Source organism: Cryptotermes secundus, unplaced genomic scaffold, assembly GCF_002891405.2.
Source record: "Cryptotermes secundus unplaced genomic scaffold, Csec_1.0 scaffold848, whole genome shotgun sequence".
Lineage (NCBI taxonomy): Eukaryota > Metazoa > Arthropoda > Insecta > Blattodea > Kalotermitidae > Cryptotermes > Cryptotermes secundus.
In genome coordinates, this window is record NW_019720721.1 from 20,588 (window position 1) to 44,518 (window position 23,931).

General features: G+C 41.4%; 1 protein-coding gene across 1 annotated transcript in view; it reads left to right on the forward strand.

Moving 5' to 3' along the window:
* Positions 1-19,584: 19,584 nt before the first annotated feature.
* The window catches only part of LOC111872371 (glycerol kinase), a 38,499-nt gene continuing 34,152 nt past the window's right edge, over positions 19,585-23,931 (forward strand). The window contains exon 1 of the mRNA XM_033754694.1: positions 19,585-19,680. Coding sequence (XP_033610585.1) covers positions 19,647-19,680 — 34 coding nt within the window. The 5' untranslated portion in view covers positions 19,585-19,646. The remainder of the gene's footprint in view (positions 19,681-23,931) is intronic.

Consider the following 23,931-nt stretch of genomic DNA (forward strand, 5'->3'; position numbering starts at 1 on the left):
CACCACTGACATCCGTAAACTCGCTTTAGCAAATAGGCGAACGTATTTTGAGTGCTCTGGTCGGCCCTGGACACGCAGATTGTGTCATGCTGTTGTAAGCCTAGACATGACAGTGTGCACTGAAGTACTCGTAGGCTGCTATGACGCAAGTAAACAAATAATTGGTTTGAAGAAAGCAGTCTTCTGGGATTTGGCACCGTGTATATGTGGTGTTAACCGACGTATATTTTTCCTTCTACCCTGAAGATGGAGGCGATACGTTCCTCCGAAACGTCGGTTAACACCACATATACACGGTGCCAAATCCCAGAAGACTGCTTTCTTCAAACCAATTATTTGTTTACTTGCGTCATAGCAGCCTACGAGTACTTCAGTGCACACTGTCATGTCTAGGCTTACAACAGCATGACACAATCTGCGTGTCCAGGGCCGACCAGAGCACTCAAAATACGTTCGCCTATTTGCTAAAGCGAGTTTACGGATGTCAGTGGTGAGCACACGTTTAGTCTGTCTCCGGCTAAATGTGTGGGCGAACAGCTTTGGTAAGCGGCTAGTAAATCCGTATTTCTAAAGCCCTGAGTGCAACCGTTTCTAGGTCTTCAAATCTCATGTCAGCTACCTGAGTTAGACGCCTGTCGCCCAAACTTTCCACCAGCAGCACGAAGTCTTCTTTTGGTTCGACGAAGCCAGCGGATGTCAGATCATTCTCTTGAGTGTGTCTTTACCTGCAAACCAAAAGATTTGAATCATTTATATACTGCATACTCAGGAAATTGAACGTAATTTGGAAAACAAAACACAAAACAATGCATACAGGTGAAATATTAATAAGCATTTATATTCAAAGATCACGTAGTTTGAATTACAGGTCATCACTGTCATCACCACCACCCTGTCCGGTAGCAGGCCTATTGAGAACTGCTACCGACATTACGAAACAATACCCTTCCATCGTTTCGTAGGCCTTCCCAAATTTAGTTTTCTTTTTATTTGACGTTTAAATATATTTTCTGGTATCATATCAAGAGCTCATTATGTTGCATTATATCTTATTTTCTCTGCATTCTATAAATTCTGTTGTTTGTGAAATTTTGTTTCTTTTATAGTTTACTAATTTATTTTGCAATTAGAAAGGGTGTATCCCGAAGTCCGTCTCACGATACGCATTTATTCAGATATCTTGGGACAAGGGGAATGATTCGGACACTATGCTACAAGCCGGAAGGTCGCGGGTTCAAGTCCAGATGAGGTCATTGGATTTTTTTCCCCAATTTACCTAATCCTTCCAGCCGCACTATGGCCCTGGGGTCGACTCAGCCTCTAACAGAAATGAGTACCAGGAATTAATTAAATAATTTTCCTGGGGAGTAAAGCGCGGCCGGCGAGTAAGGCTGACAACCTTACCGCCATCTTTGAGCCGGCTGTATAGATAATGTGGGAGCCTCAATGTCTCACAACCCTACGGGCCTTCACGGCCTGCTACAGGGATAGCTTTACTTTTTACAGCTCCCTACTCATTCGTCATCCTCGCCTTTTCGCGCAGTAACCTGTTTTCGATGAAGTTCAACGCCGGGGATACAGCGGGTAACTGTTACACCAGTGTCGGAGGAAATGCTCATATACAGAACCTATACAGAGGCTTAAAGGGAGCAAATCTAACCCTGGACTATTACTCTTTGTTCAGGAACCAATTAAGGGAACCTCCATTTGCTTTCAAGGAGTTTCATTACCGGTATACAAACATCGGTTAAATCCGTGGCAACTTTGATAGCAGACACCAACGGCGAAGAAAAGGCTACCATAAAGCATTATGAACCTTTAACTGTATCTGTATATGCATGATTATGAAACAATATTGACTTACGTTAGAAATACGGTCCAAAATGTGGCTGAAGAGATTACCACATACCGGTATTGGTAGAGATAGAAGTAATGGATGAAGAATGAGGACAGAATGGAATTCTAAACCTATAGAATGAAGAGTAATAAGCGGGGGTCATCATCATCAGTAATCTGTCAAGACGACAGGTCCACAGTCTCTTTCAAAACAATTNGATGTGACTATGAATAAAGCAGTCTTCTGGGATTTGGCACCGTGTATATGTGGTGTTAACCGACGTATATTTTTCCTTCTACCCTGAAGATGGAGGCGATACGTTCCTCCGAAACGTCGGTTAACACCACATATACACGGTGCCAAATCCCAGAAGACTGCTTTATTCATAGTCACATCCGTGAACGCCTCAAATCTTACAAATACTTGGTTTATCTGCCTGCTGGTGTAGAACATTGTCATGGACTCCGGCCTACTAGCTGAATGAGAAACATCTTAATATATTATGGACCCTTCAGATCTTCCTCGGTTCATAAACTTAAAGACCAATGGCTTAATCTCGCTGACTGTAAGGTCTGAAAGCGGGTTCTTTTGAACACAGGGTAATTGATGGCCGATTTCAGTAAAAAGCGGGCTCTCAGCTTCTCAGGAAGCACTCTGTACCGTGAATTACGAATTGAATTATTATTATTATTATTATTATTGCTTGTATACCCGTTGCCAGGCAAACGACCGCGAAAGCTGCAGCTATATAACAGCCGTTGCGAAGTAACGGCTTCGCAAACAAGCATATTTCCACGGCAATAATTGCACAGCGATAATAGAACGGTCCGTGCTGAGATGTTATAAACAGGGCAGTTAGTAAAAGTCGGTTGAATTGAGTTTTATTGGTTTGTGAGTAACTGGGTTAGAGAATTAGTGAGTTAGAGAACGGTTGAGGTTCAGTCTTTGTGAGCTTTTGCTATGAGAACCTGGCAGCTGAGGCCGAGGATAGTTCGGGAACCCAGACGAAGGAGAACGTCCGCCGTTGAAGCCGCTACCGAGCAACGGCTAGTTGACATTAGTGTGTGTAACAGTGAATTGTAAAATGTAGTGACGCACTGTATCAAAGAGTTCAGTAAATCCGATCATCAATCAAAAACCCCGTCTGTAGTCACTCCATACGCGTGACAGTATTTATTTATTTATTTATTCTCATTTATTACTTATGATCGCCTCTGTGGTCTAGTGGTCAGAGTTCCTGGCTACAGACCCAGAGGTCCAGGTTTGATTCCCGGCGCTACCAGATTTTCTGAGAAGTAGTGGGTCTGGAACGGGGTCCACTCAGGCTAGTGAGGATAATTGAGGAGCTATTTGAAGGAAATAGGAGCTCCGGTCTAGAAAAGCGAAATTAACGGCCGTGGGGATCCGTTTCGCTGTTCACGCGACACTGTATCCGCAAAAGTTGGCACTAACTTCGCTCGATCTGTATAGTTCGCTTGCGGACTAAAGCCACGCAGTTATTTTTTCTTATGTTGTCACAACGGCAGTTATGAAGAATTCTGTCTTCTGTGGTATAAATAAGCTACCTGCATGCTGCCTACTTAATGCTGGTTTCTTTCTTGGCGTATTCTTCGACCCTGCAGATGGAGGTAACACGTTCTTCCGAAACGTCAGTTGACTTTCAGCGGGCTACACGGCGTTATATCCCAAAAGATGTAACTGTTTATTTGTTTGTACTTTATATAACAAAGTCGTCAGTAATTGGAAGGCTATACTGTATAACAGGTGTAGTGAAACTTGTTGAACATCGGAACAACATATGGCTATTTTAAAAAATCCTGGAACCGCAAACAAACGTTCATTATGCGACATAGGCGTTCATTACATGCCTTGCACGTAGAAAATGTAAAAAAAAAAAAAAGAATTGATTTTTTCCTGCGCTAGCGCTACTAACGGGCTCGTGGGCCTCAGTTTTGCCACGTCTGCTGTAAGGTGCCGGATGAATGGGTGACAGTGAGTAATGAACTGGAGAGGGTGTCGATGGAAGCAGTCGTGCCCGGCATTTGCCTGGAGGGACCGAGGAAAACCACAGAATCTTCAGTCATGATAGACGATGTTCCGCCTGAGATTCGAACCGGACACCTCCAAAATACAAGCTAGAAATGTTACCGCTTTAGCCAACTTGCTTGGCGGAATAAGTTTTGAAGTTACTGAGCGTTTTATGACGATATGAATAGAGTGTCATTTTAATCGCGTCTGCTCGTAGGAAACCTGGACCTGCTTGGCGCCATCCCATCTCTTCTCGGGATCTCCTCTGATGTTTCCTTATTCTCATGATGAGTCAGCTAACGTTATATTTATGTGTTTTATCATTAAGTGATAAAATGAACCTTTTCTTATCACCAGTTTAGGGATTAGGAATGGTAGACCGAGCTAGCATTCCATCAAGCAAGTTTATTACTAACGACTGAATGTTAATGTGATAAGAATTTTAAATCGAAATCGATAGATATAAACACATTGTACGAATACCCTTGTATAAGATAAGGTTGTTATTCTTTGAAAGTTTGTTGCAGTTGAATTTCTTCTTACACACAAAGGCAAGAATTATATGTCTGTTCCGTATTTTGTCTGATGCGTTGTTGGTTAAACCCTACAAAATCAGCTTTCAGTTGCGTTTTCCTGTTACACATTTTCTTTCTCTAGATAGTCACAGAATTAAAGAGGAATCTCCATCAGCTATGGGCGAATTAATAAGGAAATTCTTAAGCAATCTATAGCATTCCATTGGTTCACAATTTACACTGTAGGACCGATATCCGCATTGTTGTTTCGAAACTAAACACACACTCCTTGGGGCATAGTATTTCACGTGATTGTGGCACATATTGCATTGGCGAAACAGGTAGACCTTTGAAAGTACGCATTAAGGGTAATATATCCAATCTGATGCAAGGTCTGCCTAGAAAACCAAAAATTAGACTAAGATGCACAGGAAGAGGGTCACCACATATGCAGGAAGGAGGAGAAGGTTGTATAGACTGAACTTAACACCAAGACATCAGCCCACACATCTCTGGTAGCTCAACCCAGCTTGGATGTCTCGCTCATTCTTAAACAGGAACTCAGCAAGTTGCAACTCCGTCCAGTGTTTAAAATTGTGGGAGAATGTTCCGAGTCCCTGGTGGCAGTATGCAGATGTCTTTGTATAATAACTGTCAGTATCGGGCTATCTGCTATAAGGTTCTTATTCTTACGTAGGCAGTTATCTTCTTGGATTTTAATCCTCTGCACTTGTTGGGTTTATAGTTATATTCTGTCGTTTTCTTATCAAAGCTTTTAAAGGCAGATTATGTCCAAAAATTGATTAATATATGTCATAATACATGGAGTTGGTCTTTTTTAACTTCGTTCAGCAGTTTCAGCATCAATTTTAAGCTGGACTCTGGTTCCGTGGACTCTGGCCGGAATGTAATGCACGGCCATAGGTGCAAGGTCTCATGTATGTAGTTTGAGTATCTTTATGTAACTGTCGCAGATGGTTTCTGTCTTGCTTGGTTTATGTATAGTGTCTTGTGATACTTCTGGTAGCAGGAGTAGGGACTAGCCCTGTCGATTGGGCCCAACAGAGTAGGCTCTTTACCTGAGGACGGAGACAGAGTCCAGTCTCCGAAACGTCGTCTCGGATAAGAAACAAGGACCATGGATAATGTCCAGAGTATTGATAGCTGTAAGTACCAGTGTGATTTTGAACTGCGACATTTCGACTACATTCGTCTAATAACAAAGTGTCAAGTAATTAAGACACAAGTGTTACATCCTTAGACCGCCTCTGTGGTCTAGTGGTCAGAGTTCCTGGCTACAGATCCAAAGGTCCCAGGTGCGATTCCTGGCGTTACTAGATTTTCTGAGTAGTGGGTCTGGAACGGGGTCCACTCAGCCTGGTGAGGATAATTGAGGAGCTATTTCAAGGAAATAGCGGCTCCGATCTAGAAAACCGAAATTAATGGCCGTGGGGAACCGTTGCGCTGACCACGTGACACTCTCTTTCCGCCAAAGTTGGCACTAACTTCGCCGACAAGCGGCGGTTGCTCGGTCGGTATAGTACGCTTGCGGACTAAAACAACGGAGTTTGTTTTGTGTTACATTCTTTGTATTGTTCTGGATGATACTGCATATAATAATAATAATAATAATAATAATAGTAATAATATCAAAAAGACAAACCGGGATATGCAGACGACATAGTTATAGCGGAACCCGATGGAAGTAATTTACAAACGAAATTTTTTTACAGTATGTAAAGATCTTGAGTTAAATGCCAATTTACAAAAACGTATTGGCGTTAAAATAAGTCATAAGACAGGGAACTTGGAAAAGAAAATGTAATGATCTGAAAATAAAGCCAATGGAGAGTTTAAGTACTTACGAAGTCAAATCGTGAGAAACGGAAGAGCGCAAGAAGAAATGACAGGGGGAATGAGAAGGAATGGAGGAAGTTGTCACCAGTTATTTCGGAATACTCGTATATTTTGGGAATTGGAAATTCTGGAGAGGTAAAAATATGTCGGTCTAAAAGTGCGTGCCGTATTAACGCACGGGAAGGCAGATGGAAATGGATCGAGACATACCAGTAGACAAACGGCAGCAGAGATGAGATTTTAAAGAAATGTAGCAGGAAAATCAGAAGAGGGAGAATAAGAAAAAGTTAAAAAATAAATATATTTGATCATACTTTAGTAAATAACAGAACAAAATGACATAGGCACGTTGTAAGGAGTTGTAGATGAAGGAGAAATTTGGTTGCTAGGCGACCCACATTTTGAAGTGTAAGAAAGAAAATAGTAAAATTGAAATGCTTCACACATACGAGTCATTTGAGACGGGTGTTCTTGTTTTAACGCTGATTGTCAGTGGTGAAATGTATCTCATTTTAAGTTAATCTGTGTTCAAGGTGCCAGTGGCTGTGGGAGAGCGGTGGGTTCCTTGTGTCATACACGTCGAGTGGAAAGGCATAGAAACAGGGTAACGCTCATTTGCGTCCTGTTTTAATCTCCCATTAAAATATTGCATGCCAGTGGCTGTGGGAGAGCGGTGGGTTCCTTGTGTCATACACGTCGAGTGGAAAGGCATAGAAACAGGGTAACGCTCATTTGCGTCCTGTTTTAATCTCCCATTAAAATATTGCATGCCAGTGGCTGTGGGAGAGCGGTGGGTTCCTTGTGTCATACACGTCGAGTGGAAAGGCATAGAAACAGGGTAACGCTCATTTGCGTCCTGTTTTAATCTCCCATTAAAATATTGCATGCCAGTGGCTGTGGGAGAGCGGTGGGTTCCTTGTGTCATACACGTCGAGTGGAAAGGCATAGAAACAGGGTAACGCTCATTTGCGTCCTGTTTTAATCTCCCATTAAAATATTGCATGCCAGTGGCTGTGGGAGAGCGGTGGGTTCCTTGTGTCATACACGTCGAGTGGAAAGGCATAGAAACAGGGTAACGCTCATTTGCGTCCTGTTTTAATCTCCCATTAAAATATTGCATGCCAGTGGCTGTGGGAGAGCGGTGGGTTCCTTGTGTCATACACGTCGAGTGGAAAGGCATAGAAACAGGGTAACGCTCATTTGCGTCCTGTTTTAATCTCCCATTAAAATATTGCATGGGGTTACGGTTTATTCGAAAAGTGTTCAAGCTTTGAATGGAGGCTGTTCAACCTACAATTCTCAGATTTCATTATCTTAGCACAAAAGGAAACGTTATTATGTCAATGAGTACAGGTCAGAATGCGGTTTAGGGTTGAATTACTAGAAAGAAATTCTCTGTATTTAAGGAGACGAAAACGTGCAGTCGCATTTCATGAGAATTTGAAATAATCTATCCCTGTAACAGGCCGTGAAAGCCCATAGGGTTGTGAGACGTCGAGGTTCCCACATTTTCTCTAGACAATTGGCTCACAGATGGCGGTAAGGTTGTCAGCCTTACGCGCCAGCCGCCCTTTACCCCTCATGAAGATTCATGTTACTCATTTCTGTTAGAGGCTGAGTCGACCCCAGGGCCATAGTGCGGCTGGAAGGATTAGGTCAGTTAGAAAAATCCACCTCATCGGGACTCGAATCCGCGACCTTCCAGACTCAACCAACTACGCTACCGCGTGCCCTGAATTTGAAATAGAGTCATATAAAGAATATTAACAAAGTCTGAATTTATGCACATGATTTGAAATAACGCGAATTCCAAAAATAATCCGTAGGAATCACGCGTGCTTCTCAAAACTTGTCTTGAAATGTGGGAGGTTTTTCAGGAATGCATCCCTCGCATAAAATGCGACTGCACTATACATAGTAGATTCCCAGTCACTTGGACGATATAATTGATGACATATGATTTTGTGAAACACATTTACTATCCTTGTTGTACACCTGTCCTGAACTTCGGACGCTTGCATAATCAGCGCTCCTACAAGTGCTGTGTGTTTGTATTTTTCAAGCGCTTCAGCAACCGGTTTCAAATTGACCGTTGGGCAAACCTGTACTGGATATCTGTCCTGAAGGTTGCTTGACATACATACGACATACATACGTACATTACATTACGTAGATCTAAAGTAAGTCGGAGTGACTGTAGGATGTGGAACAAGTCATACAAATACAAAAGCCATAAATACAGTACAACTGAGACAAAAAAAGAGATGCATCCACGTATATAAGTCAATACTGTCAACTTATGCTAGGTACATAACCTTTTAAAAGGACGAGTCGTTTTTAGACAGTAGGAATTCATCAACAGAGTAGACTGAGTGTGTGTTTAAGTATCGTTTCAGTGCTGATTTAAATTGCGCCTTTTCATTCATTAGACTTTTGAGACTAGACAGTAGATTGTTGAAAATTTTAATGCCAGAATAATATGCGCTTTTCTGAAAACATGTCAGGTTGGCAAACGGTCTATGGAGATGGTGCTTGTTTCTCGGGTTAACACTGTGTACATCCGAATTGGTCTGAAAACGTTCTTGGTTATTTATAATGAAGATTAATAATGAAAATATATATTCAGATGGAAGAGGTAAGATCTGTAATCTCTTAAATAGCTCTCTACAATAATTTTGAGGTTTTACGCCCACCATGATTTTAACAATTTTCTTTTGTAATGTAAATACCTCTTTGCTGTCAGTTGAGTTACCCCAAAATATTATTCCATACTTCGTTATAGAATGAAAGTAGGCAAAATAAATTGATTTCAGTGTATCAGTGTTGCTGACATGTAACAAAGCTCTTACTGCATAACATGCCCCACTTAACTTTGGAACCAACTGATCAATATGGTATTTCCAGTTTAAGTGGATTGCTGGATGAGAGGAATTTCTGTTCTCAGGCACACTTTAAATGGTAGTATACATCTGTCATGACGTAACTATTTCATTCCTTTGGATGTGTCTGTTCGAAAAAGTTATAAAATTAAAGCTATGTTAGTTTTCCAGAGACGTCAACGCGGTTATGAGACGAGTTTGTCGTGTACAGGGAGCATTAGTGCAAGTGCCAAGTATTTCTCGCTCGTATGTCCAACAGTAGGTGCCCGTGTCGCACAGTTCATGTATTTTTGCTGTGTCATTTATTTCGCACATCGAAATTTCCGAGACGTAACGACATATGTGATAACCCTTTAGCAAGGATCATTTATCTAAGGCGATATTTTTGTTATTCTTTATGTATTGTGCTACAGTTTGACAAATTTAATTTGCTTATGTTTTGTAACAACTTCATTATTAGTTCATTTGTCTTGCCAGCTACGCAATTTCTCTAAGCCGATAATGGTCATTAATTCGTAGTGTTGTCAGTGGTACGTGAGATATAACAGCAAAGGGTGTGGACGGAAAAGTTTTGCAGGGAGTCGTTCAGAGTTCTGATTGGTAAAACTGCCAATACTTGTTGAATATATTGCGAAGTAGAGAAATTATCAGTCTACAGAAGCACCACACCATAAAGACTTATGGTATGTTGGAGTTAAGCTCCACTTATTCTTGGCACTAGATGGGGGTGAGTGGTCTGCTTCACGCTTCTTCGGGGGAAGAGACCGTGGCAACCACCGGATAGAAAACTTGGTGTGTGCCAGAGCCGGTCTGGACGCCCCGGCGAAATAAAAAATCTCTGCCACCTGCCGGGAGTCAAAAATGGTTATCTGTAAGATACGTTATTGCTAACCTAAACCTGACGCCTGAAAAGGTTGCGTCAAATCTGTCATAATTGATTTTATTTCTAGATGTCAAACGCATCAAAATCGCTTTCATACATATCGATAAAAATAATAAATAATGCATATATGAACACGATGATTTTTACCTAAGAAGAGTTGTAATATCTTCGGGAGATTAATGAGAGCCCGCTACAAATCGTTCTGCCGATCAGGCAGAAAGACAGCGCGGTACTTGCGCCAGCCCTTTCGCATTGGGACCTGTGGGGTGGTCGACAGATCAGTTGCTTGTGCACATTACAATTTCTTTTCGGTTGTACTATTTTATGTGCGGTACACGTTAGGAGCCGGTCACGGTAGCCGAGCGGTCTAAGGCGTGCACTGTCTTCGCTCGCTCGGAAGCCGGGATCGTGGGTTCGAATCTCAGTCAGGGCATGGATGTTTGTGTGCGTTTTTCTGTGTTTGTGTACTGGTAGAGGCCTTGCGACGAGCTGATCACCCGCCCAAGGAGTCCTACCGTATGTCTAAGATCTAGAAAAACCGAAGTGAACGGAGAAGTTCATGGAGGTAGGCCTAGGCCCACTGGGTCTGTAGTGCCAAGGAAGAAAAAAACGTTAGGAACCTTCTCTTTATGTAATTTTCTTCTTCCTCCTGTTACTGGTGTCATAGCTCCAGATGTCTTCTCAGCACCCTGTTCTCGAACACCCGCAGTCCGTGTTCGTCCCTTAGTGAAAGAGGCAAACTTTCTTGTCTCTTTGTGCCTCAGTAACATACACAGAACGTATGATAGAATTATATTCTTTTTGTACTAGTCTTCAAATTTGAAGCATTTTGAAACCAGATTTTTAGAACGCTTTGCAATGTGGACGTGAAATTACGTGCTATTCTTTGAAAATGGCTCCCCTCTCACACTAGCCTAAGAAGTCGCTTTGAGCCCATTGACGTAGTATCTGTGTTTTAGTTGTTGACGCGCGGCTCGTATGGCATGTTAGCATGACGAATGTCGGGCCAATGTAGTACAAACTTTTACGCGTATCCATCCCTCCGTGACACCCTACTACTGACCGTCTTAATTTCGGCCATTTACCATACCAAGAGAGATTGACCGACTGACTTAGTTTGATTCACGATGGCGCGGCACAACGTTCAAGGCTGTTCTCATGGACGTTAGATAAGTTCAAGAGAATAGCCTCAAACGTCATTACTACATGTACTGATTTCTTTTTGACTACTGTCGTTCCCTAAATGGGTGGGGGAACCAGCAAACCTATGAGACCACCTCGCTGTCTGTACGCGCCTGTGTCCCCCAATTCAATTTTTGGACCAGTTGACCGATTTTCACGAAACGTGGTATGAACGTTGAAAGCCACACCAGTGACTCTTTAATTTCTTATAATTAGTAATAACAAAGGGGCGGACACGCGAACTTTTGATATGGGAGCGATATTAGCGACACTTGCTTTCGTTTCCTGAAGTGAGACGCTATAATAGACCGAGGGAGAAATGTGTAGCTTTTGTTACGGCAAGTATGAAAATTATATTTAATTTTCGATTTGATGACAATAACTATTGAAGCACTGCTACTATGCACTTAATCTACAGGGCATGGAGTGTCCATAAGCATATATACAGGATGCGTCAATGAATCGGGCGATTTTAAAACATTATGAGCCGTAAACTATTGCATTTAACATACGCAAAAGTATTAAAGATGAGCAGCGACACACACACAGGGAGCCTGCACAGAACAATACATGAACGGTGCTGAAAGCAAGAAACAGCCGCTGCAGCACATGTAGACAAGAGCAGGTATCCCTGTGATTTAAAACTTTAAATTTCGAATTAAAAAAAATAATTTTAAACTGGAATTCTAAAATCAAATTGACGAGCGTATGTTGGCGAGATTTTAAACAAAACTGACAGGCTTGTGTTTTAGATTTTGGATTGTGTGCAGTGTGACAACTACGTAGTGAAAAATACACCTGACGATGGCCAGTTACGGCCGAAACATGTAGTGTAGAGGAAGAAAAGACAAAGAACTACAACCAAATAAACTGTTGCATTCACGACGGCATTTGTATTATTACATATAGTATTATTATAAACGTGATATAAACAGGTTATGAAATATGCGTAAAATGAACCATTTCTCACAAATCATATTATAGCATCCAGCTTACATGTCAAGAAATATGGCCTATTTCCTGTGGCTTGCACACATTTAATAATAATTCGCCGGTTGCTGTGAACGGTTTGATGATTATTATGATATGTATATTAAGTCTGTTTTATTCACTGGAGTTACAATGTTCTTTTGGACTGGCATTGTAGCTGAAGTTGTGTTGTGCTCCTTGACCTCTTGTTTTGTTCAGTGCTAATGTTAATTCGTGGCCTCGCCGTTTCGGATGTTGGTGGATGGTACTCTTGGAGGCACGGACCAACTAAATGGTTACCCATCCTTGACCCTTCGAAGAGCGAATTTTTTTCTGAATAGTAATCAGTTCCTACTTACCAGGGATTTTTCTCTTTGTCACTGTGTCCAGGCCGTTTCTGTTTCCCACGTAGCCTGCTATGCAGTGAGTATCAGGGCTCTTACCCGGATGTAAAGCGGCCGGAGCGTGAAGCTGCGCACCCACCCCATCCATATGTCTCGTGGCATGATGCGTAAACATTCTCTCCTTACCAAATGTGTGTACGTATAGTGGCCGTACCGCCAAGGATCAGTTTACTGGTGCATATGGTGATATGACCACCTCAGATTGTAATTATTGTACGATTCTGTCGTGGTTTGTGTTATTTTAATAATTTTACAGCTTTTCGCCTACATTATCACTGATTAATATTATTGTTAATGATTACTTTGTTATTAGTATTATACTTCTTGCGATGACGTTTGTTGTAAATGACATTTATGTTAAAACTTTAATTAGTGGATAAACATAGCAATAAATTTTTGCACAAAACTAGATAACACCAAATATGCTTCAAGCAACGTGGAACGAGATCGAATATCGTCTGGATATTTGTCGTGCAGCAAAGGAGCCCACATTGAAATTTATTGAGATAGTCATATACTCAGAAAAAACTTCGACATTTTCCCTTTGTAATGGTGTAACCCATAAATTTGTATAATAAATGCTTTCTGAAATACTTTTATTGTTATTTTATTTTGGATACCTTTCATCCGGGCTAACGATTTAATAGAGCATAAATAGAATGATGCATGCATTTTTTCGAGCTTACGGAGAATAAATAAACAGCGGAAGCAGCGTCATCAGAAGCGACTTGAAGCACAGAGCAGATGATGCCCGAGATGGTTCAAGTTCGTATAGCAACAGGCGTGACCAGAGTGGTTTGAACGGCTGTTGTACTGCGATGTGGAAAGCAAATGGAAAAACTACCACATTATCACTTTTCCTGGATAGTCTCTTTCCAAAAACAAAGATACCATGTATGCGAGATGTTTCCTCTGCAGACAAAACAAACCGGAGGGGCGGACAGAAGTGACTAAGACGAGGAAGAAGACGTAAGAAGATGCTGGATGACCTTGGGGACAGAAGAGGATACTGTCATTTGAAGGAGAAAGCTCTAGATCGCATTAAGTGGAGGAATTGTTTTGGAAGAGACTGTGGACCTGTCGTCTGACAGATTACTGATGAATGAATGAAACTGGTACATAGACGTGTCTAGAGAAAGAATAAGTAAGCTGTACGAAATTACAAATATTTCAGTTGAGATGACGCTGTATGTTCAGTTGTATGATTATGACATCAGAAGCATAAAATAAGTACACGATGATTCCATGGATCAGAGGCCTTTAGCTGATCAAGCAATTCCCCGACTTTTATTTAACCCAAAGTTCTATTATACTTTTTTTTTGCTAGTGGGGTGGGACTGAGTCCCTTGTACTGCGGCCACTTCTGGCCTATTGTACCAGCCCCAGATGATAGGTGAGAGTGATTGTGGAGCAATTGATGGAATAAAGATTGGCAGGGGAAACCGATGTACTCGGAGGAAACCTGCCCCAGCACCAATTTGTCCGCCACAAATCCCACTTGACCAGACCCTGGGATCGAGCCCGGGCCGCTGCGGTGGGGAGCCAGCTATTAACTCCTTGAGCTATGACGCAGTCCTTCTGTTAGACTACTCGGTGTTCACAAGATTGCGCCACCAGTCCCCATCCTGTGGCAGTTGAGTTTTCGCCTACACACCCGACTTCTCTGAGATACTTGCTAGTCTTTTCACTTCTTTAAAGAAAAACGTAGGCCCATGAGATAAGGGTATGGGCAGATTGAACCACTAGACTGATTATCACGAATTGGGTACCATGGAGGCCAACTGAAACCTCATACTTTCTAATTTCCTACAATCGATAATAAAAACACGGCGGACACACGAACTAGTGAGGTGGGAGTGCCACTGAGTGTACAATCATGAATTAGAGTATGGTACTACGCCCTCGAAAAATGTATAACTTATTATGCTAGGTGTTTGTAGAATTAAACAAAATATGGCGGCCGCATAAATATATATTTAGCTGTTGATTTGGTGGCAAAACTAATAAATTATTTGAGGTAGGCATGTGAAATTTTGTCTGGAGATAGATTATAAGCAGGCCTACAAATTCTGTATTAAATTCTGTTAGTAAGTCAGGATGGGGCTAAACTTTGAGGATATGTCTGACATATGTAACACAAAATGTGTACCTTAGTATGAGTTCTTTACAACAGTGAATATAATTATGATTATAGTATAATAATAATAGTAATAGATGTAACATATTCACGTTTGTAATGAAAACTGTTGGCTCGGCTAGGTTTCGAGTCTATGACCATATGCGCGGGAGTTCATCAGGATAACCATTATCTAAATTCTAAACTGTTGATCGATTACAAGTTTAAATTATTTAAATACGATTCTAACGTCGGGATTTGTAGCACAGCAATTCTGTGCAGTAGGAAAGTATGATTTATGAGTTGTCTGCCGGACTGCTTGCAAATCTACGCCCGAGTGTCCCAATTAGTCTTTTTTTTTTTTAGTTTTCCAATCTGAACTATGTATTCATTTCCTGCCCCTCGGCATCATAGCCATACTCACTTTTGTTTTTTTTCCTTTGGCACTACAGCCCCAGTGGGCCTAGGCATACCTCCATGAACTTCTCCGTTCGGTTCGGTTTTTCTAGATCTTACACATTCGGTAGGGCTCCTTGGGCGGGTGATCAGCTCGTCGCAAGGCCTCTACCTGTACACAAACACAGAAAAACGCACACAAACATCCATGCCCTGAGTGGGATTCGAACCCACGATCCCGGCTTCCGAGCGAGCGAAGACAGTGCATGCCTTAGACCGCTCGGCTACCGTGACCGGCACTCACTATTATAGGAACATTAAATTACTTCTATACACGAAGTTCCTCGTTATGTAACACCTTAAATTGCCCACCTGCGTAACCCCCTTAAATCTGCATTTTTTTTTCCTGAACTGCTTGTTTTTAACTCTACATGTAATGTGGGCCTGTGTAATGTTACAGAAGGAACATTTTACCATTTTATCGTAATATTATAATGACTGCCAACGGACTTGGACGGTGAAGGGTCGGATTTCGAATCCTGGCAGGAGCAATATTTATCTGCTCTGCATATCATCCAGACCGGTTCTGAGGCCCAGCAAACTCCCTATCCAGTGGTTACCGGGGACTCTTTTCCCGGTGGTAAAGCGGCCAGGGCGTGAAAGTGACCACACACCTCCAACTAGTGCCGCGGTCAAGAATACATGGACCTCTACAGTCACTCACTCATGCACTTTCTTGGCTTAGTGCTTAATTAGTTGAGCACAGGGGCAACTTTAGCTTTTTAGCTTTACCCATTAACTGTCATCAGCATAAACTTTAACGTCTGTTTCATTTAAGGCTTTGCTCATTGGGAGTCATGTTTCGATCTTGTCCATTTCGTCTGATTTTTCATTACATTTTCTTGTGTGGTAGAATTTTCCATTTTGAATTGGTAGATGATGAAGTTCATTCTTCTAAGCTGGTTCCCCTACTTTTCTTGCCCTCGTCTTTCAAGTAAGGATGCTACAGAATATTTAGTTTTCTGTTCTGTTTTTTTTTTAATTTAATCCTGTATAGGCCTTTATAATATAAACTTAGCCACTCCTGAATGAAGAACACCACCGACAACTGCACACCGTAATGTAGATCTTCATTTTCAGTAGTGGAACTCCGACCGAAGACCATCGCTGCTCTGTTAGAAATTCGCAAATGATAGGTGCATACTTATTTCTAACGCAGACTGTTTTAATGTGATTGTGTGCATTGTAGTTCCATGTTTTGGCAGATTTCACCGTCAGCGCAGCTATGATTTATTGACTTTTATTCCATTACATGTTTCGACACTTATATGGTCATCCTCAGGTGTTGTGGTTTACACATTTTCATTATTGAATTTAAAGCGTGTAATCATATTTACATAGATAGGCTTATTTATACAATAACTACTCTCTATGTACAGTTATATTCTAACTGCTAGACGTTGATTTAAATATAATAAATATAACTAAAACTTAAAAATTAATTTTACCAATTTTTAAAATTAATTTGAAAGTGTCGTATGCTGTATTCAGCTTAGTGTCTGTTTCTGTAGTAGAGCACGCATCTTTTTGTCTGATTCTTCTATTATTGGCCGGATTCTTTTGTGTTAACTGTTTCTTGAACACGAATTTATTTTCTTTCTTATTTCCAGGATGTTGATTGTTGTTTTTATGTTTTTATAGTTTATGTGGTAAGCTTTACTTTAAACTTTGTGACAAGTCATCATCATCAGTAATCTGTCAAGACGACAGGTCCACAGTCTCTTCCAAAACAATTCCTCCACTTAATGCGATCTAGAGCTTTCTCCTTCAAATGACAGTATCCTCTTCTGTCCCCAAGGTCATCCAGCATCTTCTTACGTCTTCTTCCTCGTCTTCTTGTCACTTCTATCCGCCCATCTATCTTTCCTTCGATAACTTCTTTTAGAAGGCAGTTTCTGCGTAAAACATGACCAATCCAATTAGCCTTCCGTTTTCTTATTTCGTGTAGGATATTCCTCTGCTCACTGACTCTAATTAACACTTCTTCATTTCTCACATAATCGGTCCAACTGATCTTCTCCATCCTTCTCCAACACCACATTTTGAAACTTTCCAGATGTTTCTGATCTACTGCCCTAAGTGTCCATGTTTCAGCCCCATACAGAGCTATGCTCCAAATGTCGCATTTCACTAGTTTCTTCCTAAAATTTTCGTCCAATTTGCTGCTAAAAAGATTCTTCTTCTTGCTAAATGCAGCTTTTGCCATGGCAATCCTGGATTTAATTTCACTAGTACACCTTCCATAATCTGTTAACAAGCTACCCAAATATTTAAAACATTTCACATTCTCCAGTTGTTTTTGGTCTATCTTTATTGTGACTGGGGTTGATTGTCTCGAAATTTTCATTACTTTTGTTTTGTTTTGTTTTGTTTTTTGTGACAAGTAATTATCGTTTATTCTAGGAACAGATAGAGCGAACTCTGAGGATCCATAATGCACGCCTTTCTAAAGAATTCTGATAACTCGTATGTCCTCTTGAACTTCGATATGTTGATGTCTGTTATATGACGTTCTACGTCACAGAGTAACTGTGTAGCCGGACGTAACCGTCCGACAGTACAAGATACAAGACAATGTTGATGAGAGTCTAACATGCTTATCTTATAATCATGTGATATTTCGGACCTATGGGACACACTAGTCGACTTCAGTATGACCCCTGAAACAAAGTTTGAATGGTTTAAAAGCTTGGGAACAAAGTCGCTCTTGACAGTCTGACGAAGAGAAGACGCCGCGGCGTAGTAAACGCTTTTCGGTGAGTTTTCTCTGCATTCAGTGCAGGATCTTTAAAATGCGGACTTTAGTATTTTCTGATCGACGAAATTCAGTATACTTTTTCTTCTGACATGTTGCTTATGAAGTGTTATCATTTCAGATGCTAATTTTCTATGGAACTAGTTAATAAAATGTTTCCTTTTATACTTTTGTATCCTAAAAATTTGGTGAATATTTTCTTCTTGACACAATCTTGATAAAATGTTAAGTTACGGTTTATAAGGGCTTGGCTATTTTACAGTTTTTGCGTAATTTCTCCATCTTCTTAACCTGCATTTACAGAATCGATATACACTCAAACAATAGGAATATACCTGACGAAATTCGAAGTAATAGTAAAGTTAGCATACTCGTAGTTGGAATAACGCTTTTAAAGAGAGGTTGGCCTGTCGGTATAGTAATTTCCACATTTCTTAATGGTGCATTTGAATGCGCAAAGTCTTTGCTATATCCATGTTTTTAGTTCTCAGCATTTTAGTATAATCATAACTTTTCAAGACATGAATTAATCATATCGCTGGATTTTAAGCAGAGAAGTGCTGGAGCCGGTTTGTCCTGACCTTTGCCTAAAACATCTACACGGTGCCACATCCCAGAAGACTGCTTTCTTCATAGCCACCTCTGTGAAAACCTCAAATCTTACAGGAAGGAGGCTGTTAGGAATGGGAAATCCAGTGACGTGCATGAAACGGAAATAGCTGCAGTATCAAACAGTAATGACGATGGAAAGTTCTGTCCTCTGGAATATAACGCCATGTAGTCCACTGAAAATCAACCGACGTTTCGGACGAAAGTGTCTCCATCTTCAGGGTTGAAGGATAAACCAAGCAAGACACCAGCATGAAATAGGTAGCACGATGCTTGCTACGTTTCAGACGAAATTGGCACCTCGATTTTCAGGCTCGAAGAATAAGCCAAGAAACCGCGCTGAAAGAGGTAGGAAACCGATTGTCGTATGGTACACGCTGGTTTCTAGCTTGGCTTATTCTTCGACCCTGAAGATGGAGTACAGGGCTTACAAGGGAGGAAACATTTGCGTAGAACAGTGAACTGCACCTTCCTGTGCAGAATTTCTTTGTGTGCTTGCATGTATGTACTCGTAGGTGTGTTGGGGAGGGGGCTGGGTGGACGTAGGAAGTTGTGCCTGGTAAGCCAGGCAATCTCGTTAGTTATGCAGTTGCGGTTTCCTTTGTTGCATTATCCATGTTCATGCTTTTATCCTCCCCGCTGCTTTTTTTTCCGCAGGAACAAAAATGTTGAAATGTTTGTCGAAGACTGACAGCATCAATTCTGTCATTCGTTCGTTTGCAGGGGTCCCTGTAACCGGGACCCCATTTTAAGCCATGTATATCGGATTAACAAACTGTATGACCGAAATTTCGCTTTGAAATTCTCTTTTGTTTCTGACGGCACTACCTCTTTTACGTAAAACACTGCGTGGTCGTGAGAGAAGTACCGTGAAGTAACCAGTCACCTGCTGTGTGACGTAACGTTGGCATGTTGAAGGTAACCAACCTTCATGCTACGACCGCCATACAGTTTAACATTTTCAGGGGACACACACATCCGCATCCACCTCAGCAGCAATGTCAACAGGTAGTGTCATTTTTCAACATTGTATTGTGTTGAATCTGCACTGTCGTTGTCTCAGTTGTTCTAAAGCTTACTACGTTTCGTGAACACGCTTACAGAAGTAGCTAGCTCATTTATCGCTTGTGGGGGTGTGTCTTGTGATATACGCACCATGAACTTCGCTTTCTTGTCTGCCTCCAAGCCTGGTACGTTGGTGATATTTTGATGCTTTATCCAGTGTTTGAACCAAATTACGAAACATAAACACGTGTCCGGAAACACATCAGTCGTCAGCAAGATCTAAGTTACAGCGAACTCTGAGACGTGGGTTTCATAATTCCTGTTTACTACGTAGTTAATGATTATCAATGGGTCACGACCTCCTGGGGATCGCGAAGTATGTCCTGAAGGATCGCACAGTTGAGTCTAGCAATATAAAAATGTGTAACAGTTCAAGGGAATCTTGTAATAGAAGGAGAAAAGTAGCTTCTTTTGACAGAATGGGGTCGCGGAGAAGAAATGTTGGGAAATACTGACGTATGTTGAGCGATGATTAATTCGATTGTGTTTATGCAAATTCCCTAGCTCTGACATTTTGTGATGTGACCGAGGAAATGAGAATTGTATATAGTGACTGCAAGAAACTTGGCATAGAAAGTAAATGCATTTACTAGGTTTGCGTCGCCTAAAAACCGACTCGGTTCAAGGAATTAGATGAGCCGTAATAGTCGTTTTTGTTTTCTCCCCTCTGGAATATGGTTTAGCCGGTCACAGTAACCGAGCGGTGTAAGGTAGTTTTCGCTCAGTCGGAAGCCGGGATCGTGACTTCGAATCCCACACGAAGCATGGATGTTTGGTATGTGTTGTCCTGTGTTTAAGGTAGCGGCCTTGCGACGAGCTGATCACTCATCCAAGGAGTCCTATCGGCTGTAAAATGATCATGAAACTGAAAAAATCAGAGGCCAGGGCCCAAGGGGGCTGTAGAGCCAGTGCAAAAAAAAATAGGGTTTGGAGTCTGATTGCTGTCCTTGCTGAACCAGTTCTTGTGTTGGTATGGAATAGACAAAGTTTCGGAACATGTGGAAAAGCGGTAGAAATGAGCGTCTTCGCCTTCGCGTCTGGCGGAGTAGGTCATAGAAGCTCGTTCCTGTTCGACTTGATTCTGAAACAATGAATAATTTAAACCATCGCCCACCGCCGTATATTGTTAACACGGTGTTTATCGATACTTATTTCTCGTACGGTACGAATATAAGGAAAGTGAGAAATAAATATTTACAGAAATAGATATCGTGACAAAAGAAAAATGTTTGTTTACATATTCACTTCCCACATATTTACGACTCTTATTTTCAGTTGCTTCAAGAGCTGTAACGATGCGAGAACGCCAGATGAGGAAATGTTGGTTTACATATTCACTTCCCACATATTTACGACCCTTATTTTCAGTTGCTTCAAGAGCTATATCGTTGCGAGAACGCCAGATGAGGACCACTTCAGATTCGATTTAACGCGTGTCTCACTCAGTACCTTATAAGCAGCAGTCAGAGTTTATCATATCCCAACTAAATAAATTATTATTCTAACTGGTATAACAGTAATCAGTCCGAGCAAAATATGTACTCGTAGATACACACGCCGCCGGTCACGGTAGCCGAGCGGTCTAAGGCGTGCACTGTCTTCGCTCGCTCGAAAGCCGGGATCGTGGGTTCGAATCCCACTCAGGGCATGGATGTTTGTGTGCGTTTTTCTGTGTTTGTGTACAGGTAGAGGCCTTGCGACGAGCTGATCACCCGCCCAAGGAGTCCTACCGTATGTCTAAGATCTAGAAAAACCGAAGTGAACGGAGACGTTCATGGAGGTAGGCCTAGGCCCACTGGGGCTCTAGTGCCAAGGGGGGAAAAAAAAGATACGCACGCCTTTGACCTTAATCACAGGACAAAGCGATGTGTTACTGACTATAAAACAAGCAAGCGAAAGTATTGTGTGATAAAATCTATTGATTTTTATGTACTGAAGATGAATCGTAGGTTATTTAAATCCAGCGTATGATCAGCGGAGGTTATTTTGTATTGAATGATACAAGAGAATTATTGTTCTATGAGTGTGAAAAAATTGAACAGGAGTCGACGTCACCTTCAAGTAAATTTTCGGGCATGCGCCTGAAGGGATTGATGAAACTAACAAAAAGACAGTCGCAGTCAGTTTGGTTGGTGTTCCGGCAAAGATTCAAATGATTTTATATCATGTTTCGTGGCTCTCTGTTTTTCGTAAATAGAGGATTTTGACCGATATGGAAATTTCTTAATACGTATAATTAGTATTTTAATTTAACATACCTACAACTGGTGAGAAGTTCGAATGTGATCTACTCAAATTCAGTTTGATGATTGTCTTAGTACACTGAGAGCACCAAACAAAGTTCAGGAAATCTCTACTGAATTGTTATTGCGCGTCTGTTTGTTTATCTTTTGAGAGACGTGGCCAAGGTCGCGTGCTAGGTTGCATTAGTGCTCAAAGGTGAACTGGTCATTGAAATTCGACACTAGTTAGTTTCCTGCTTATTGGAGATAGTTCAAACACTCGGTTCCTCGTCTTCGAGACCAGCTATTTGCATAAAATTGTGCGTGTCCATATGATAATTTGATATAATATTGTCACGTTTATGAGTGGCTGTAGATGGGGTTTGGATTGGTAATTGGATTCATTGAACTCAAACATGACATAAACACAGGTAACTATAGCGCTATCGCTAATTCACACACTTTACAATTCACTACATCACGCACTTTGTCTTCAGTCTACTCTTTCCTCGTCGGTTGTCTCCTGATGACGGCTTCCAACACCGTAACTCCCTCAGCTTCCGTGTTCATGCCCTTAATGGCCGACGACTGTCTCACAAGTAACTAAACTCTAGACTTGTTCTTATAACACCTCGGAAGGACCGCATAGAAAAATCTCCCAACAGTTCTTATATTGTTGCTTTACGTGACTATCGCTCGGACCGTGTAGAGAACATCCCAATGTTACTGTTTACTGCCATTACCTAACAACGGCCGTTGTTCACAGAGTCATTGCTTAGCAAAGGATCTACATGCTATAAGATACTGACCTGGTAGCCATATTCTAGAGTGACGTCAGAGCCACACCTGCATGTCCGGCTGTTGGTGAATGTGCTAGATACGGCAGCCCTGTCCAACGCGGCGCCCATGGTGTATTATTCTGGCGCCCTCCGTAACCACATATAATTGAGCCGATTTTTAATATTAATTCAAATTNTAGCGAAAGAACTGCAGATAATTGGTATATCATTTCTGGAGGTGGCGGTACACTGTTGTCTTCAGTGTTGCAAGACAGGAGAATAGAGGCTGTAAATGAGACATCTAACTTTTAGCATGGAAAGGGTTAACTTGCTAAATCAAAGTATCAGTTTGCAGATTCCGCACCAAACCACACGGCAGTTGCTCCGCGAAGCCCTCTGCAAGCGAATGTGATCGAAACATATTGACGTAAACTAAAATGACGTAACCCAAGTTAATTTTTTCTGAGAGCCAATTATTGCGGCAACAGTAGGTAGGATTCTAAATGGTCGCCAAGTACCGTCACATAAATTTTATTTCTATGCGGTATAATTCTTCACAACTAGTACTCTTCGCCAAATATAATTAGAATGTACAAGTCAAGGAGGATGAGATGGGTGGGGCATGTAGCACGAATGAGGGAGAAGAGGAATACATATAGGATATTGGAGGGAAAGCCAGAAGGAAATAAACCACTTGAAATACCAAGGTGTAGGCGGGTGAACAATATTAAAATGGATCTTAGAGGGATAGGCTGGGATGGATTGGATTGATCTGGCTTAGGATAGGGTGCAGTGGAGGGCTCTTGTGAAGACGATAATGAACCTTATGGTTCCATAAAATGATGAGAAGTTCTTGAATAGCTGGCAGCTATTGGCAGCTTCTCAAGAAAGGCACAGCTCCATGAGTGCATGAGTGATAGGGTACAATTTCCATGTCATGTTTCGGTTACATGGCCCTTAGCCAGAAATTACCATATACATAAAATTATGCAAAGCCACAACAACTGTAAGCATAATAAAATTTAGTAACAGTTTATATTTTAATCTGTGTTGAAAGTAGGGCTCGTATTATGACTGTAGACACCACCTCCACCATGAACAACGACGAAAACATCATCATCATCAAGGTTTGCACCTTTCTGTAGGTTTCTTATCTCAGTAATATAGGTTGATCCTTCCAGAGTAGCTGTGGGTGTCCAGTGACTCTTGCTCTTCGTCGGTCATTGCCAAGAATAATGAGAACCCCAAGCTGCAAGATAAATCTTGCAGTGGCTGTATGTTGGCTCGCTCGATATTGACATATAATTACATACAGTTCTGTGTGAATTCTGTATGGTATTTCATATCGTGAATTAATGATACTGAGGCAAAGTGA